Here is a 17,669-nt window from a genome sequence, read left to right on the forward strand (position 1 = left end):
TAGTATATGACCTGCAGATGTGCTTGTACGAGAAAAATTCTATCTTGAGCATTGTGTGATGATAATTTTTAAAATAAAAATGGCCGCAGTGGTTAGTAAGATGTGAAGTAATTAAGACAAAGGTCTTAAATTTAAGATTATTTTTTAACTCCAATTTTTGAAAATCTTTATCTGCTTATTTAATTCCTTCTGTTTCACTTAACCACCTCTATACACTCTTGTTCCAATGTCAGTGTTGAGCATCTCATTGCAAGCTCATATGGAAGAGCCCCAAAACTGGGAGTCTTAAGTCTACAGTGCTGCTCTTTATCACACCGCTCTAGTACAACCCCATCTCCAGCACACACAGACAGTTGCCCTTCAAAACAGAATGGATAGGGGTTTTGGTGGTTATTGGGTTTTTTTGTTTTTTTAAATCAGGTATCTGATATGTTGTCTCTTATGGGGACTGCATCCTGCACTCGTAGGGGATAGGAAATGCCAATTAGAGATGCCTATTTCTAATTTATTTTATTAGAAGGAAATCTAGGTTGAGCCTATGATTCCATTGAATTCTTTCTCTTTCGTAGTTCAAACACTTTTCCCATGGTGTTGATGCTGCATGTTTAAATGGATTATCCTGCAGGTGGGAGAGAGGAACTGCTCTGCCTCCAGAGCTCACTTAGCACCATTCACAGTTACCATTAAAGTGTTTAAGTTCAGCAACACTGCTCAAAGAGCTGTGTGTGCCATCTCCATGCCATTCTCAAATTTTTCTTTACAGAAACAGTGACTTTAAATTTAAACAAAAGTAAGCAAGCTGGTTCTAAATCAACAGATTGCCCAACTTTAAATTATCAGATGGAATCTCCAGTGTCTAATTTGAGCAATTTTTGCTATTAAGATTGGCTGAAAGTACTTAGTGGGATGAGGTGTTGGGGGAGAGTGAAGCCTGTTCATCTGGAGGCTGAAGAGACTAGAGTAACTAAAATATGCAAGAAATGATAACTTTTTAAATTCTCATTTTTATTGCCCAATCTCTGGACATGGGAGTTAGCTTCCCTTTTGACTATAATTCATTTATTTTCTTTTATATGCATTGTGTGCTATTTTACTTTAGACTTCACTCTTTCATAGTCATGCCTCAGTTTGTATTCACTTATGTTAGATGGTGAAACATACTGCTGGCTGATTATTTTTTCCCTGAGGGACAGACATGCCCAAGTAAGGTTTTTTGTGTTGCCCAACCAGATGAAATGCCATTGTTGCGATCCAGTTTAACCCAGTTACTCAACTTGGATTGCTCATGGTACTGAAAAGAAGCATTGCAATCTGCTAGTGTCCTCAGGAAGATACAGAATGCGATTAAACAGGGCATTCTCTTGAACATGGGGAATTGAGCTGAAATACTAAGTAGGCCCTAAAGAGATCAGGAAAGCAGTGACTGTTGGTGGAAGAAAAAGGGAACTACTTAATATGGAGGAAGAATGAGTGTGAAAGGAGAGGAAGTTCCTCACTAGCATGTGGGTTTCTTTGCTGATCTGAGGGAAGTGTCTGTCTCAGCTTTGAGGTTAATTGTAGGACAAAGGAGGAATATATGCTAACTAATCTCTGGCTAGCAAAAAAAAAGGGAGGGGGGGAATACAGTGGACGTTTGTCTAAGACACTTCAATTTGGATGCTTCTGTGCCTAGATTGTTGTGTTACGCAGTCTTTACTTAAAATACATAATTTATATTATACACTTTACATCAAAAACATGAAAGCATACAGAATTTTAAGTAAGTTGGTAGAAACCACTTTCAGATATAATTTGTATTGACAGCTCTGCAATTAATAAATAAGTATGTATGGACGTATTCCTTCCTGTTTTGAGATAAACATTGAAGTGTAAGACTGCTGTTTTGTTTTGTTGTTTTTTGTTTTTAAGTTTCATTCATTTGAGTCTGGGATTCTAACTTAACAGAACAGAGGATGTTCTCTTATGCTATTAACATGACACTTAAGAGGCAGTCTTTGGTGGCAAAGAGAGCAGGAACATACAGATCAAAGGTGACCTCCAAAGCTATGGGTCTGCAATGTCATTAGAGTTGACAGAATGCTCCTTCAGGAAGAGTTTATGTTGGCCATGCCACTCAGTATGAGCCTTTGACTGGCCAAACAATTGTATTGTCAGTAGTTTCAAAGGAAACTGCATGACATGTTCTAGGCTACCAGGGGACCAGAGCCAGAGGGGGAAATGCAGAATGGCAGGTAATGGGAATATATAGAAGACTGTTGCTGGATGAAGTATGTGTTGTGAAAACAAATAAACATACTGCCAATGGTGTTTAAATATGTTTCTCCCTTGTAGGAATTGCCCAAACCCAGTGAAGAGAAGATTAAGTTGATTCTCAATCAGAGTGCTTGGACTTCTCAATCCAGTTCGTTGCCATCTTGTTTGTCTAGACTTTCTGGAAAATCTGAAACTGGGAAAACGGGTCTAGTTAACCTAGGAAATACATGTTATATGAACAGTGTTATTCAGGCACTTTTTATGGCCACAGAGTAAGTGTAAAACCTTTTAATCCTTGATATTCCATCGGCCTTTTAAAAACCTGTATCTATTACAAATTAATCCACATTACACTTTGTGAAAGGCAAAATGCAAACTTTGTGAAAGGCAAACTGTCCTGTGCTACATGTTTCCTAATAAAGCCTTATAGGAGTTCCCTGCATTTAAATGCTAATAGTGTACTGAGTGAGAACATCTAGGAAAGAGTGTTAAAATACAGTTCTGCCAGTCTAAAATTTTGGTGGTCGTAAAAGTAAGTTACATAGTTTATGTTCCTTTGAGAGAAGTGTTAGTATCAAATTGTAGTGACGTAGCAGTTTAGTTGGTACTTGTCAGTTTCCTCAGTATCTAAAATTGGGTTAGGGCTGCAATATTGCTTTCAAGCTCCAGGCCCAAGAGAAGTCTTTTTTTTTTTTTTCACATGCAGGGTTGAAGTTAATTGTGGTACTCTATTAAATGTTGAGACTAACTATAATACTTTAAAGCAGACAATGTTTTTGGTGTGCTCCTCCGTTCTTAAACTTTTTTTATTTAAAGAGTTTTGCAAGAGGTCAGCTCTTGTTCTAGAGTTGTCTTTTTTTCTGTTTATAAAACAAAATTCTTAGAGAAACAACCACTGAGCATTTAACAAGATGGTATACATTTTGCCCTTTTTTGTCAAATTAACTCCATCCTCCTTGCATGAATGGGACTTTGTTGCTGTCATTTTTAAAAAGTCTAATATGGAAACCAATTCTTGTCTTTGTCCGTGCAGTTTCAGGAGACATGTATTATCTTTGAATCTAAATGGGTGCAATTCACTAATGAGAAAATTACAGCATCTCTTTGCATTTTTGGCTCATACTCAGGTATGTGTTGGTCAACTTCATCTGCTTTTTTAAGACTAGCTGTAATACTCAACGAGGCTTGATGGTGCAGAGGTGGTAATTGGATTGGGAGAGATCAGGGTTGTCTTGAAATATAGATGTGATGCTGAGACCTGGGAGGAGAATGAGTGTAAATTACCTCGATCTCTTAGTACCCAGTGCCACCAAATGAACAAATATTATTGATATGCTCAAAGAAGCCCATATGTTCTTTTCCTCAGTCAGGGAAATTTCATTGTGGCAATCTTTTTTGAGGTGAGATGAGGCTTAAGGAGATATATCTTAAGAAACTGTAACCTTAAAAATAGACCCTAAATAATGTTAAACATTCAAACTGGATAATGTAGCTTGCATAGGTAAAATTTGGTGCAATGCAAATTTGTGATTATCTTTAAATCCTCTTGCAGGTGAATTTTTAAATTTTTTATTTTTATTTTTTTTCAGGAAATGACTTTTCTAATAGAGTAACGACATATGAGAAAAGAAAATAGCTATTTTCTTTCTGCCACTTATATAGTTAAACTTAATTTAAAAAGCGCATTACTTTAAGCAATATTAAGATAAATAGCAAAAGAAAGAAGGAACATGTCTTTTTCATCCTGAAGCATGGATGAAATGTACTGCAAACTTATTAATGGGGAAAAGCTTAAAATATAGGGCTCATAGGTATAATCTCTTTGGTCTTATTCAATAGTTTTTTCACGAAAAGTGCAAACAGTAGAACATTAAATAAGTAGTTGTAACTTTTTTGGACCTATAAAGAGCCTATTGAACTTCGATTTTTGTACTAAAGGCAGTTCTTCAGTATTCATGAACTATTTGCCTCTTTCCCTACTATACAAAATTAGTTCTTTTTAGGGTTGTCGATTAATCGCAGTTAACTCACAATTATCTTTTAAAAAAAATTAAAAATAATCATGATAAAAAAATAATTGCAATTAATTGCAGTTTGATTCGCACTGTTAAACAGTAGAATACCAATTGAAACTTATTAAATATTTTGGATGTTTTCTACATTTTCAAATGTATTGATTTCAATTACAACAGCATACAAAGTTGACAGTGCTCATTTTATATTTTTTTATTGCAAATATTTGCACTGTAAAAATGGCAAACAAAAGAAATAGTATTTTTCAGTTCACCTCATAAAGGTACTATAGTGCAGTGGTTTTCAAAACTTTTTTCTGGGGACCCAATTGAAGATAATTGTTGATGCCGGTGACCCTATCGAGCAGGGGATGAGGGGTTTGGGGTATGGGAGGGGTCAGGGCTGGGGTGTGGGGCAAGGGGGCAGGAATGAGGGATTCAGAGTGTGAGAGGGGGCTCTGGTCTGTGGGAAGGGGTCAGGGCAGGGGGTGCGGGCCCTGGGTGGAGCCGGGGATGAGGGGGTTGGGTTGCAGGAGGGGCTCTGGGTTTGGAGGGGGCTCAGGGCTTGGGCAGGGGGTTGGGGTGCGGCAGGGCATCATGGCTCTAGGGTGGGGCTTGAGATGAGATGTTTGAGGTGCAGGAAGAGGTTCTGGGTTGCGGGGGCTCAGGGCAGGGGATTGGGGCGCAGACTTACCGTCGGTGGCTCCTAGGCAGTGGCGCAGTCAGGCTGCAGAGGCAGGCTTCCTGCCTGTCCTGGCACCGCAGACCATGCTGCACCCCAGAAGCGGCCAGCAGCAAGTCTGGTTCCTAGGCTGAGGTACGCAAGTGGCTCTGCGTGGCTCTCGCCCGCAGGCACCCCCGTTACCCCTCCCACAGCTCCCATTGTCCTGGGATCCAGCCAATGGGCGTGTGGAGCCAGTGTTCATGGCGGGGGCAGCACGTGGAGCCCCGTGGGCCCCCTGCCTAGAAGTTGGACCCGCTTCTGGCCGCTTCCGGGGTGCAGCGCAATGTTGGAGCAGGTAGACACTAGCCTGCCTTAGCTGGACAGCATCGCCAATGGGACTTTTAACGTCCCAGTTGGCAGTGCTGACCAGAGCCACTGGGTCACTGAGCAAGGCAACCCAGTGTCTTACATGCTGCGACCCAACACTAGGTCGCAACCCAAACTTTGAAAAACACTGCTGTAGTGCAACTACATTATCATGTAACCTCCTTTATCTTTATCGTGTAAGTGCAACTTACAAATGTTTTCCATAACTGCACTCAAACAAAACAATGTAAAACTTTAGAGCCTACAAGTCCACTCAGTCCTACCTATTGTTCAGCCAATTGCTAAGACAAACAAGCTTGTTTACATTTACAGAGCTGCCTGCTTCTTATTTACAATGTCACCTGAAAGTGAGAAGAGGCGATCGCATAGCACTTTTTGTAGCCAGCATTGCAAGGTATTTACATGCCAGTTATGCTAAACTTTCATATGCCCATTTATGCTTTCGCCACGATTCCAGAGAACACGCTTCCATGCTGATGACGCTCGTTAAAAAAATGATGCGTTCATTACATTTGTGATTGAACTTGTTGGGGGAGAATTATGTCTCCTACTCTGTTTTACCCTCATTCTGCCATATATTTCATGTTATAGCTGTCTCTGATGATGACCCAGCACATGTTCGTTTTAAGAACACTTTCACTGCAGATTTCACTAAACGCAAAGAAGGTACCAATGTGAGATTTCTAAAGATAGCTACAGCACTCGACCCAAGATTTAAGAATCTAAAGTGTAGAGCATGTTTTCAGAAGTCTTAAAAGAGAACATTGATGTGAAAACTACAGAACCCGAATCACCACAAGAAAATCAACCTTCTACTAGTGGCATCTGACTTAGGTGATGAAAATGAACATGCAGCAGCTTGCATTGCTTTGGATGGTTATTGAGCAGAACCCATTATCAGCATGGATGCATGCCCTTGGGAATGGTGGTTAAAGCATGAAGGAATATATGCATCTTTAGTGCATTTCGCACATAAATATCTTGTGAAGCCGGCTACAACAGTACCATGTGAACGCTTGTTCTCACATTCAACTGATACTGTAAACAAGAAGTGGGCGACGTTATCTCCTGCACATGTAAACAAACTTGGTTATCTTAGCAACTGGCTGAACAAAAAGTAGGACTGAATGGACTTGTAGGCTCTGAAGTTTTACATTGTTTTATTTTTGAATGCAGTTTTTGTACATAATTCTACATTTGTAAGTTCAACTTTCATGATAAAGAGATTGCAGTACAGTCCTTGTATGAAGTGAATTGAAGAAAAAAATTTTTACAGTGCAAATATTTGCAATCAGTAATATAAAATGAGCGCTGTACACTCTGTATTCTGTGTTGCAATTGAAATAAATAGATTTGAAAATGTAGAAAATATCCCAAACTGTTTTAAATAAATGGCATTCTATTATTGACCGTGTGATTAATCGTGCAATTAATTTTTTTAGTCACTTGACAGTTCTAGTTCTTTTTCAAAGAAATGTGTTCCATATGTTAAATATTCTTCAATTCCTTTAAAATGAGTCAAAGTTCAGATGTCAAAAAGGTGATGAGACAATTTCGCCAAGTTATTTAGTAAGACTTATATATATTGGTTTATTGTTTTATTATTACTGCCAACAGAGGGAGGCATATGCGCCTCGGATTTTCTTTGAGGCTTCCAGGCCACCATGGTTTACTCCTAGATCCCAGCAAGACTGCTCAGAATATCTCAGGTTTCTGCTAGACAGGTACAGTAATGATTAAGTTAATGATAATCTTTAGGCTTGTAGAATGCTTAATTTTAATTGAGTGGTCATCTGATTGTTACAGTGCAAGATTGGGAGTCAAGATTTCTGGGTCCTATTCCTGACTCCGCTACTTAAGTGATGCATGATGTGTGTACCGCTTAACTTTTATGCCTCAGTGTATCCACTGTAAATCTGGATACCTACCTACCTCATAGATGTTGTGACTAGAGGTGGGTGAAATTTTTCAGACAGATTTCTCCCCCTCTCCCCCAATACAGTTATGGTTGACTCACAACTATTTGTGAATTTGGCCTAATAGTTTTGGCCCAGGGAAAGTTTTTCAGGGCCAGCAAACGTGTACGTTTCCATCCATTCCCTCTTTTAGACCAGTAGTTGGGACACTCATTTGGTATGTGGGAGATCCAGGTTTGAGTCCCCACTCTGGAAAAGAGATTTGAACTCTGATCTCACTGCCAGGTGAGCACCCTGACCTCAAGGATAAGACTATTCTTGGATGGGCCTCTGTTTCCCTGTGGAAGCTTACACTTTATATAAACACTTGAATGCTCATTGGGCCAAAAAGAGAGAGAGAACAGATCTATGCACTGGTGATTAAGTACTCACCTGAGAGGTAGGTGTTGTGGATTCAGATCTCTCCTCTGAATCAAGCAGAGATACTTAAGCTATGATGAAACCAGCTCTTGCCTCTCACTTTGTGGAAAACTGTTCCAGATGTGCAGTAGTGTCCCCAAAGGACCACCTGTGCTCTCTTCTTCTTTTTTTGTTTTTTCATATTTGCATTTTCATTCTAACTTTAAGTTCCTTGGGAATGGGATAAATTTTATAGCCATGAAAATACTATGCATGCCATATGGCACCATAAATAATACCTTTTTTTAGCTTTCTTACTGAATCAGAAGTCATTCAATCAGAAATGCTATTGGTTATTTATTTTAATATATATCAAAGAATGGCCCTACTGGGTCAGACCAGTATCCTGTCTTCCAACGGTGGCCAGTGCCAGGTGCCCCAGAACAGGTTATCATCAAGTGATCCATCCCCTGTCGCTCATTCCCAGCTTCTGGCAAACAGTGGCTAGGGACACCATTCCTGCCCATCCTGGCTAATAGCCATTGATGGACCTATCCTTCATGAATTTATCTAGTTCTTTTTTGAACCATGTTATGGACTTGGCCTTCATAACATCCCATGTCTTTTGATTAGCATGTCTCTTGATTAGTATTTGGTGACATGAGTACATTCTTTAATATTCTAATTCTCATCCAAAACTGTCTGCGTACAGAGTTGTGCTGTAATAATCATAATCTGTTTGCTTTTCTGGTGGCATTGACATTTGAGTTTTAAGTTAATATGTAAAATATTGACCCAAATGTTCATAATTTAAGCAACATCTAGCCAAGCTTTTTATTCTACTGTACATTTAGTATAGATGGAAAAAAAACCTTAAGAGCTGTATAAAATGACGTTCAGAAATATATTTGGAAACAATGCATCTGTTGGATTTTTTTTTCCAGACTGCATGAAGAAGAGAGAACCTTGAAAGCTTTGTCTTCAGCAAAGCCATCTGAGACTATGATGAGTGACGAGTCCTTGGCACAGGAAACTGCCAACAAGGCACAAGTGTTTACTGAGGCACCTTGCACAGGAGGTGAAGAAAGAACATTGATAGAGAGAATGTTTGGAGGGAAACTACAGACCAGTATATGCTGTTTGAACTGCAAAAGTACTTCTCAAAAAGAAGAACCCTTCACGGATCTATCGCTGGCATTTTGTCCTCCCACTTCGTTGGAAAATGTTGACATGCAAAGCATAACACATTCTTCTGAAGTGAAAGATGACTGCATGGTGCAAACTAGTATTGTAGCATCCAGTCCTGTTGAAGAATCAGCACTTGATACATCTCTGGCAGTAAGTGATGGCTGTCAAACAGTTATGAATGAGGGAATTCTGAAAGACCTTCTTCCTGCTGAGCTGAGCTCTGAGAATGTTACAGATTCTGATCTGTACAAAGTTCAGGACAGTAAGAATGTGTCTCAGAAGCCAGTAAGTGAAAATACTCCCTCAGTTACTGACTTACTGAATTATTTTCTGGCACCTGAGATTCTAAATGGAGACAACAAGTATTATTGTGAAAAATGTGCCTCTCTACAGAACGCAGAAAAAATTATGCAAATCATGGAGGAACCTGAATACCTCATTCTCACTCTCCTCAGATTTTCATATGATCCAAAGTGTCATATAAGGCGCAAAATCCTGGACAATGTGTCTCTACCACTTATTTTGGAACTACCGGTCAAAAGAACTGCATCCTCTTTAGGTGTAGTATCAAGGGGCTGGTCTGTGGATGTTGAATTCTCTGACACTGGAGAAAATCTTGCTAAAAAACTGAAGCCTTCGGGTGCTGAAGAAGTGTGCTGCCCAGAATTGGTACCCTATGTATTAAGTTCTGTTGTGGTGCACTCTGGTATATCCTCTGAAAGTGGGCATTATTATTCTTATGCCAGAAATATCACTGGTTCAGGGCCTTCCTTAGGGCTGTGCCATCAATCAAAAACTATGGCTTTAGCTTCCCACAGCAGCTTGTTGGCAGGGGAGATTTCCCATGCAGTTATAGAAAATGACCTGGACGCTAATGAGATGTCAAAAGAGTGGTTTCTATTTAATGACAGCAGAGTGACGTTTACCTCATTTCAGTCTGTCCAGAAAATTACTAGTAGGTTTCCAAAGGACACTGCTTATGTGCTGTTGTACAAAAAACAGAATTGTAGTAGTGGTTTCAATGCCAATTCAGCAAATGGACTCTGGGTGAACGGAGACCCTCCTCTGCAGAAAGAGCTTATGGATGCTATTACAAAAGATAATAAACTGTATTTACAGGTAAGATGAAAACATAACTAATGTGAAGAGTGACAGTCCCCTGAGGACTGGAAAATGTGGATCAACTTGCTTGCGGTTTCTAAAATGGTTACTTCTAAACATTCTGGGGATTAATCTCAAAATCTTGTAGCTCATAAATCCTGCTGCCCTTACGCTAGTAACTGTTGGATTACATAGTAAAATTTTAATCAAATTTACCAGTACACAGTATTATGTGAAATATGTTTATAGGAAGAACTCTCATGTTTTAACCTCCTTCTGTATTTCTAGGGCAGAGATTCTCAAACTGTCCTTTGACCACTAGTAATCAATCCAGGATTGGATGATCAAACAGTACTGGGTTTTTTATTGCTACCTGCTAAATTGCATTAAAAGAAGCTAAAAATATATTATGTAGGAAAGTTAGAGAAATATTTGTGATACCATAAATATGGTCCATGCTATGAGCATTTCAGAACCCCTGCGTTTTGGGGTTCACTGATTATTTGTATAGTACAATAAGGTTTTATTATTTATACCCTTTTTACAGTGGGTTAAATTATTTTAGTATAATCCTGTTTACTAAACCTAAATTGAAATTAGAAAAGTCCCACTAGCCCTCACTGTGAAGAACTATTATGGTACCTCCAGGTGCTGAAGAGAATTGTGGGCTTATGTTGTAATCTATTCTTGGCTCGCTATTTTTAAAACTTTGTGTGGTAAAGCATTACCGCAAATTGACAGTCTGTGTTTACATGCTGATTGCTGTCTGCTCAGTAAGCACAGAGGAGTAGAATATAGCTTCTAAATGTCTTACAGCTGCCTGAGATATAGTTGGTGACACTTTTGAATCGGATTGTCCTGTCTTCCATCAATCTGTTTACCTTTCTCTCTCCTTTTAATTTGTTTCACAGCAGTGAGGAAAAAATAAAATCTCACTAACTGTAAATCTATAATGGGCACTTATTGAATATTAAGTTAATCTGCATAGTAACAATATGTAGGTAAAATGGAAATCTTGATATTTTCTTGTATGACTTGCATAGACATATTTTAAAAGCTTCTGGCAATACAGGCCCACTGTTCTAGTCTGGGTTCCTAGCTGTACCAGACAAACAATTACATTTGGAAGAAAGCCTCCTACTAATTTTCTAACGGCAAGGATTTATCCTTTTTGAATTATAATTCCATGTCCTTCTCTAGCCCGACAGAAAAAAGGGAAAAAAGCCCTTAAGTATAGCAGGTTACGAATAGAGCTTCATAAAATAATGGGAGCAAAGGTGGGTTCCAAAACTAAATACTAGCCACAGTAGATGGACAAGGCCTTTGCCCACTCCCGTTCATGTGTTTTTCGTATTAGGTTCAGTTCAACTGCCAGCCCCAGAAGCAGGATGACAAAATTAAACAGTTTGCTTTCTTAATGTTTATAACATTAAGGATAGGCAATAGTTTTAACTCCGACAAAACAGACCAACCATGTGGGTATAGTCTACCTTAGCACATTTTGTTCCAAGATTTTTTTATTGACATGTAACTATGAATCTTACCATTTTTAGTACAGATATAGTTTGATAACAAATATTGTTTGTTTTGAGTGTGCAGAAGTGTGCTAGTTCCTTCAGAGACCCAAATCTGTCCTTGCTCTGTAGAGTTGACAATATAAAGTAAAATATTTTACAAGATCGATCATAATTAGGCAACCTCTACAAGGTTATTTATAGATGTTGACATAAAATTCCTGGACAAACTGCAACTGAATTAAGTCCCAGGTCTCCAGACTTCTCCTTTATTGGAGCAAAGCAGTGCTGCAGCAATAAGTGCAAGGATGTAATATAGTAAAACTCAGGCCTTAGCACTTGCAAATTCCAGACTTTTAAGATACTGTAGCCATAACATTTTTACGTAACTGGATATTTCCATGTGAAAGTAAAACTGCTCATGGTGGAGTCAGACTGCTATGGCAATCTTAGCTGGAAGCTTTCTTGCAGTCTCAAGCAACTGAATCTTGCATTAAACAAGTCTGAAAGTATTCTGTCACTGAGATGGAAGCTATCTAATCTGTGTCCTGTGTATTCTGTGGCACAGTGGTCCCAAACTCTGGCATTCCAATGAGACATACTGGAAACTCTGTTGTAGCTTCTTTAGAGAATCTTTTAATTATGAAAATGAATACATTGAGTACTGTAGCCTGCTGTTCATTTGGTATTAAATTCATGGGTTTTTGACATTGTCCACACTTTCATTTTTGCTATGTCGTAGATTTTTTGTTTTTGTTTTTTGTATTATCTACACAACTGCATCATAAAATTTTGGGGGAGGGGGAAGCAGGTGATTTTGGGTAGCTGGATGAGGGCAGTTTTTCTTACCTGCATAGGTCTGAGAGGCAGTATAGGATTGTGGGATAAACCCAATAGCTGGATGTTCTTGCTAAAATGATCAGCAGTTGAATAATCTCATTACATTTACACTTATTTTTGTTTCAGAATTAACATGAGATCCTCGCTATTAAATTCTGTAGAATTTAATAGGGTTGAAATGTTATAGAACCCTACAGGTTACTCTAAAAATGAATAGAATTTAATACAGTGTTATCTTTTCTGTGGGGATTTTGAACCATTCTACAGAATTTCAGGCACTGAAAGCTCTTTGTAAACCTACTGCTATAAACTGATGGCTAGATTGTCAAAATAGGATTTCCATATACATTCACAATCACCCAAATGATGACTTTGAGCAGTGTTTGTGTGCAAATGGAGTTTGGTGCATGTAAACTATCAGTTTTGCACATAGTTGGTAGTGTACAGATGGAAGCCATGTTAATGGTTCTTTTGAAAACTTACCCTTTGGAATAAAAAGAGCAAATTATTCTTTTCATATCTTTACCATTTTTAGAGGTTATTTTACTCTCTTATATCCTTCCCTCAAACTCCAACCTCTCAATATTCAGTTGTGCTTTTTCATAAAGTTGTATCCTGTTAAGGCCAAGATCATGTCCTTTCCTTGACAAAAACACATGTTCTTCAATGTTGAGTTTCCATCCATCTCAAACTAATGCCTAGGCTTCTAAATTCAATGTAAGAGGACGGTGTACAGAAGGATTGAAGGATAACCTTTTGCTATCCTCTAAACTGTGAATGTTCAAACTTGTCCATTTAAATCCAGTTCATGTTTTGAGTATATGTTAGCAAGAGAGGTCTTACTTCAAAATTAAAAAGTTTGCTTAGGAATTTAGCTTCTGATTATCTGAAAGAGGAATGAAAGCAGTTATTTGTACTTAACATATTAACATCCTATATAGAGTTACTTGGTTTCCTATTTAAAATTAAGTTGAGTATGTTTCACTAAAATCTGATGGATTATTAAAATCTGGGAACAACTGCATTAATGAGACTTGTTTCTCTGTATTGTCTATCTCATATTGGAAGCAGGAGGAATATGTATTGATGACTTGCTCAACATAGAGCTCTATTCTCAAGTTGTAACATTGTTACATTTAGGATTTTGTGCCAATAGATTTTCTTCTTTCAGGTAAACACTTAAAATTGCCAAGACATAGTGAAGTGTTTTGTTGGAACATAAACCATACAGTTCTTTTGGGGGTATTTTTTAGCATTGGAGACACTAGAAAGGATTTATTTTTTTAAATAGATGTACTCTATCTAGAAGTGTTCAAATACTTTTGTGCCTCTATAGAAGGGTAATTTTATAGTATGTACATATAACTTACATATATTGTACCAAAGGTTTTTTAGCACATGCTGTAGTAACTAAGCTATGATCATGAATGGAACTAGGTTGCCCTGTTGCTGCTAAACAATATCTCCCAAGATCACTGATGGGAGTCTTTCTTTTAACTCTTCTATACTCTTTATTGCAAATCGGTGCACTGTTCTGGGGTTCCAGTTTAGTATGAGAGTCCCCTATACACAATTCACTTCATGGTCCTGAAGGAGATCACTGTACCTCTGCTGCTGCCAGTAGTGTTTCCCAAGAAACACCACAGTTAAAAAAAAAAACCAAAAAACACTTTGTTGATGATACGGAGCATTAGTGGTAAAGGCACAATCTTACTGTTACTGATGGCATAGGAATGGCAAACCGCTAATTTCTCTTCTTTTTATCCCCTCTCCCTCCACAGCCACAGAGGGAAGGGAGCAAAATACCAGCAATACAGTGTTATGGATGAGATTTTTAAAAGTCAGTCATTTATGGTTCTCATGACTGTAACTTACTTTGTACATGTACTAAGGCTTTAAAGTAATGCGACGCTTGGCATAGTGTTAACCTGCTTGCGCAAGCAGTTTAAATTAAGCAGATGTTTTGGGGCTTTTTGTGGGAGGGGGAAAAAATTTGTCCCATCTGGACCAGTTTAACTACTAGCTATATTATATACATGTCAAACTCAAATTCTATAGGAACTTCTGCAGTAGGACAACTTAACATATATTCATGCTTCTAGTTGACTGCCATAATGCTGTAATAAAAATCCTTAGTTCTAAATCTATATAATGAACTTTCTAGTTTAAAGCTTTAAAACACAATAAATTTATTCAATTCAGAGTACATGACTAGCCTAGAAGTTTTGCAATCTAAATTAGAGTTTCACATTTACTTTTGAATGTTTGGATAGCTAATCTATAGTAAATTTACAGCTCATAATGAGAAACTCCAATTACATTTGAATTGTATTAAAACAAAGGCTCTAGCAACAGCATATTGGAACCATTCCTTTAGTATCTCTCAGTAACACTTGAGCTAGAAGTTATGTGGAATTTAATATTTCCTATGAACTTTGGATTGCATTCTTGTCCTTCTGTGACTGGAGACAGTTTACTGTTGTCACTCAGACATAGCCAGCATAAGCTCTGCCTATTCATATTAAGTGTCTGCCTTCAAATTCCAAAAGCAAAGTAAATCTGAATTAAGTAGGCCATTCTGTCCATGTTTAATGATGAGGGAGTGAGTTAAATAGCTTCAAATTTAAGGCTGCATTTTTTGGCCGTATGAGTAACTTAAATATGCACAAGCTATTTTTAGCATCACAGAAATTACACATACACTATCATATGAATGTTAGACAGGTGCTGTAACACAAGGGTTTTTTTAATCATTGGCTCTGTCCCATGCTCTTGCATTATAAGGGTCTAGGTGATGCGCAAAAGAAATTGTCTGAATTCCCTCAGCTTTAGCAAGATATGCTTAGTGGTCCCAGTAGCTGGGTAGAAGGAAGTTCCCTGGAACCTTTTTCTTTTTAGCAATGTCCATCCTTACTCTGATCCAGTATCTCAGCCTGCATGAGACTTGTAATATCCTATAACTGACAGAGCTACCACACAACAGCTCTTTAAGAAAAAGTTGGATAAACCATATTGAATGAATAGGCACTAATACATCATCCATGTTTTTTGCCTTTTGTGCCAGTGCAATTCCAATATCCTGCAACAGTTTAATGTCAGAGGTGTCAGTTGCAGCTTAAAAAAAAGGGGGTTTCATTCATCTTTTGAACATGAGAGGTTCTGTGACAAGATAGGCTCTGTACCGTACTTCTAAACTCAAATCCTGGTGAGACTGTCTCTGTCTTCAGTCATGTTTGTTAGTTAGGGCCAGATTCTGATATCCTTGCTCATCTTCAGTAATGGTTCGCTTTCTGAAATAGACCCTGGATACTGTCCCACTGCAAGTTGAAAACAAAAAAGTAAAACAATTTAATAGAGAATCAATTGTATGGTTTGTAGTTTTCTTATTTTTCCTAGTTTGTGATGTACCTAGTTCTTACTGAAGTAGCGCTTAAAACAAGTTTAGATAAATGAAATAAGTTTCAATTTTGGAGTTTTTAACTGCCTGTATTCTTTAATTTCAGGAGCAAGAACTTAGTGCTCGAACACAAGCATTACAAGCAGCCTCAGCCTCATGCTCTTTTCGACCCAATGGATTTGATGACAATGATCCCCCAGGAAGCTGTGGACCCACAGGTGGCGGGGGTGGAGGAGGATTCAGTACTATTGGTAGACTAGTGTTTTGAGGAAGACCTAGAATACATTGGTTCCAAAACAGTTCCCCCGGCTGTTTAAGACTGTTAAACCACTGAACTGCTTCAAATATCATACCAAGCTTTTGTTTTGAGACCTAATCCTTGTTCAGAAAACAAATGTTAATTTTGTTTGTTTTGGTTTTATTTGAAATAAATAAGTACATCATGGAGAAAACTACCTCTTAAATCCTATTGTTTTAATAGCAAGATGTGCTTGGCTAAAAAAGAGAAGAGTGGGGAAGAAAAGATTTGTATGTAATCCCTAATGATGCTGCATAACATTTAATAAATGCAATTAAATCAGTTTGTACCATCTCAATCCACTGAATAAAGGAAGAGGAGAGAGTTCATTCATATTCTTCTAAAAGAGAGATGGTTATTCAATAGTGGAATGCTTTCAGGTGGGCATAATTGCATACACATTTTTTTCCTTCATAAGTCTGGAAATCTTAATGGTGGCAGAGAGGATGCACCTTTATAATGAAGGCAATAACTTAAATTTTAAAACATGACCTGCTACAGTACTTTCCAGGGTGGGAGTTATTCAGATTCATTATATTTGCATTTTGAGTACAAATGTAAAGAGTCATTTATACACGTTTGCTAAATCATTTTCAAGAAATGTGTATGGTCTCGTAGGAACAAAGTTTTTAACTGAACTAAATTTGTAGTATTTCTAATTGTTTTGGGGATTTCTAAATTATTTCAGGAAGTATATCTGCTCTGTATTTGAAAGGAGGAGGTTCTGTATGTGCCTTGCAGTACTGTAACTTAAATACAAAACTTTGAGGCTCTGGAAGAGTTAAAGAACAATGTTAGAAATTGTTTTGTGTTAATATTAGAAATTAATACATTTTTGGAAAGTTATTAGATTTTCCAGAAGTAAAATCTGATGGTTCTAAAACTCTCATGTTGTCCATTATTTACAGTTCAGTAGGGGCGGTTTTTGAATTGCAACTTCTCTGGCCTACATTATTAAGAAGTTGATCATAAACACTGATTCGTAGTTGTAAATGGTTTTGTCCAAAAAGCTGCTGAGTTGATTCTTACCAAGTGGGTTAAGGTGTCTCAGACTGCCTTGACTTCCCAGTATCCAGATCCTTTTCTTTTGTGATTGTCTAACAATAGGAACTTTATACCTTGGAAGAGAATCACTAATAATGTTACTTATGGTTTGTCCCTCTTCGGCACTTCCAGCCTCTCCGAGGAACATCTGTAGACTTTCTTTATCCCAGTGACATACTGACTGCTTGGCTGTGCTGATCTGTGTGGTAATCCGTTTTACGGGCCATCTTCCAGAAGGTACCATTGTGATTATCTAGTCTGACCTTTTGGAGATTCTCTGTATTAAGTCTCCTAGCTCTCTGATAAAACGGATGCAGATTAAGATGTTTGAGAGAGACCAGCACCAACATTCTATTGACAATCCGAGGCATCTTGTCCTGAACCTGGGGACCTAAAATGTTCTTGGAAACTTCTTGAAGGTTTCTGCCCCATTGTCTCACACCAATAAAAAAGTACCCTTTTTATTCCCCCTTCCGTTGTGTTGGTATCCAAAGGAAGATTTGGCTCAGGGGAAGTACCTCAATCTGTGCCTTGAGACAATGGGGCAGAATGATCAGTCCTCTTGTGGGTCATGCTAGCAATGTGCCTCTGGTTTTACTGCTCTGTTTAAAGAGAACTTGATAGGAGGGTTTTAGTTTTAATACTGAAATCTGTTG

General features: G+C 38.1%; 1 protein-coding gene across 3 annotated transcripts in view; it reads left to right on the forward strand.

Annotated features, from left to right (window-relative positions):
- Positions 1-16,158, forward strand: part of USP38 (ubiquitin specific peptidase 38) — a 28,133-nt gene extending 11,975 nt beyond the window's left edge. The window contains exons 6-11 of one of the 3 annotated variants that reach the window (XM_073341217.1): positions 2,332-2,525; positions 3,287-3,380; positions 6,934-7,040; positions 8,576-9,938; positions 14,056-14,114; positions 15,778-15,860. In XM_073341217.1, coding sequence (XP_073197318.1) covers positions 2,332-2,525; positions 3,287-3,380; positions 6,934-7,040; positions 8,576-9,938; positions 14,056-14,103 — 1,806 coding nt within the window. In that variant the 3' untranslated portion in view covers positions 14,104-14,114; positions 15,778-15,860. Of the gene's footprint in view, positions 1-2,331; positions 2,526-3,286; positions 3,381-6,933; positions 7,041-8,575; positions 9,939-14,055; positions 14,115-15,777 lie in introns of all 3 variants that reach the window. The other 2 variants (XM_073341216.1, XM_073341218.1) reach the window with 2 other exon arrangements.
- The last annotated feature ends 1,511 nt before the right edge of the window (positions 16,159-17,669 follow it).

This window comes from Lepidochelys kempii, chromosome 4, assembly GCF_965140265.1.
Source record: "Lepidochelys kempii isolate rLepKem1 chromosome 4, rLepKem1.hap2, whole genome shotgun sequence".
NCBI lineage: Eukaryota > Metazoa > Chordata > Testudines > Cheloniidae > Lepidochelys > Lepidochelys kempii.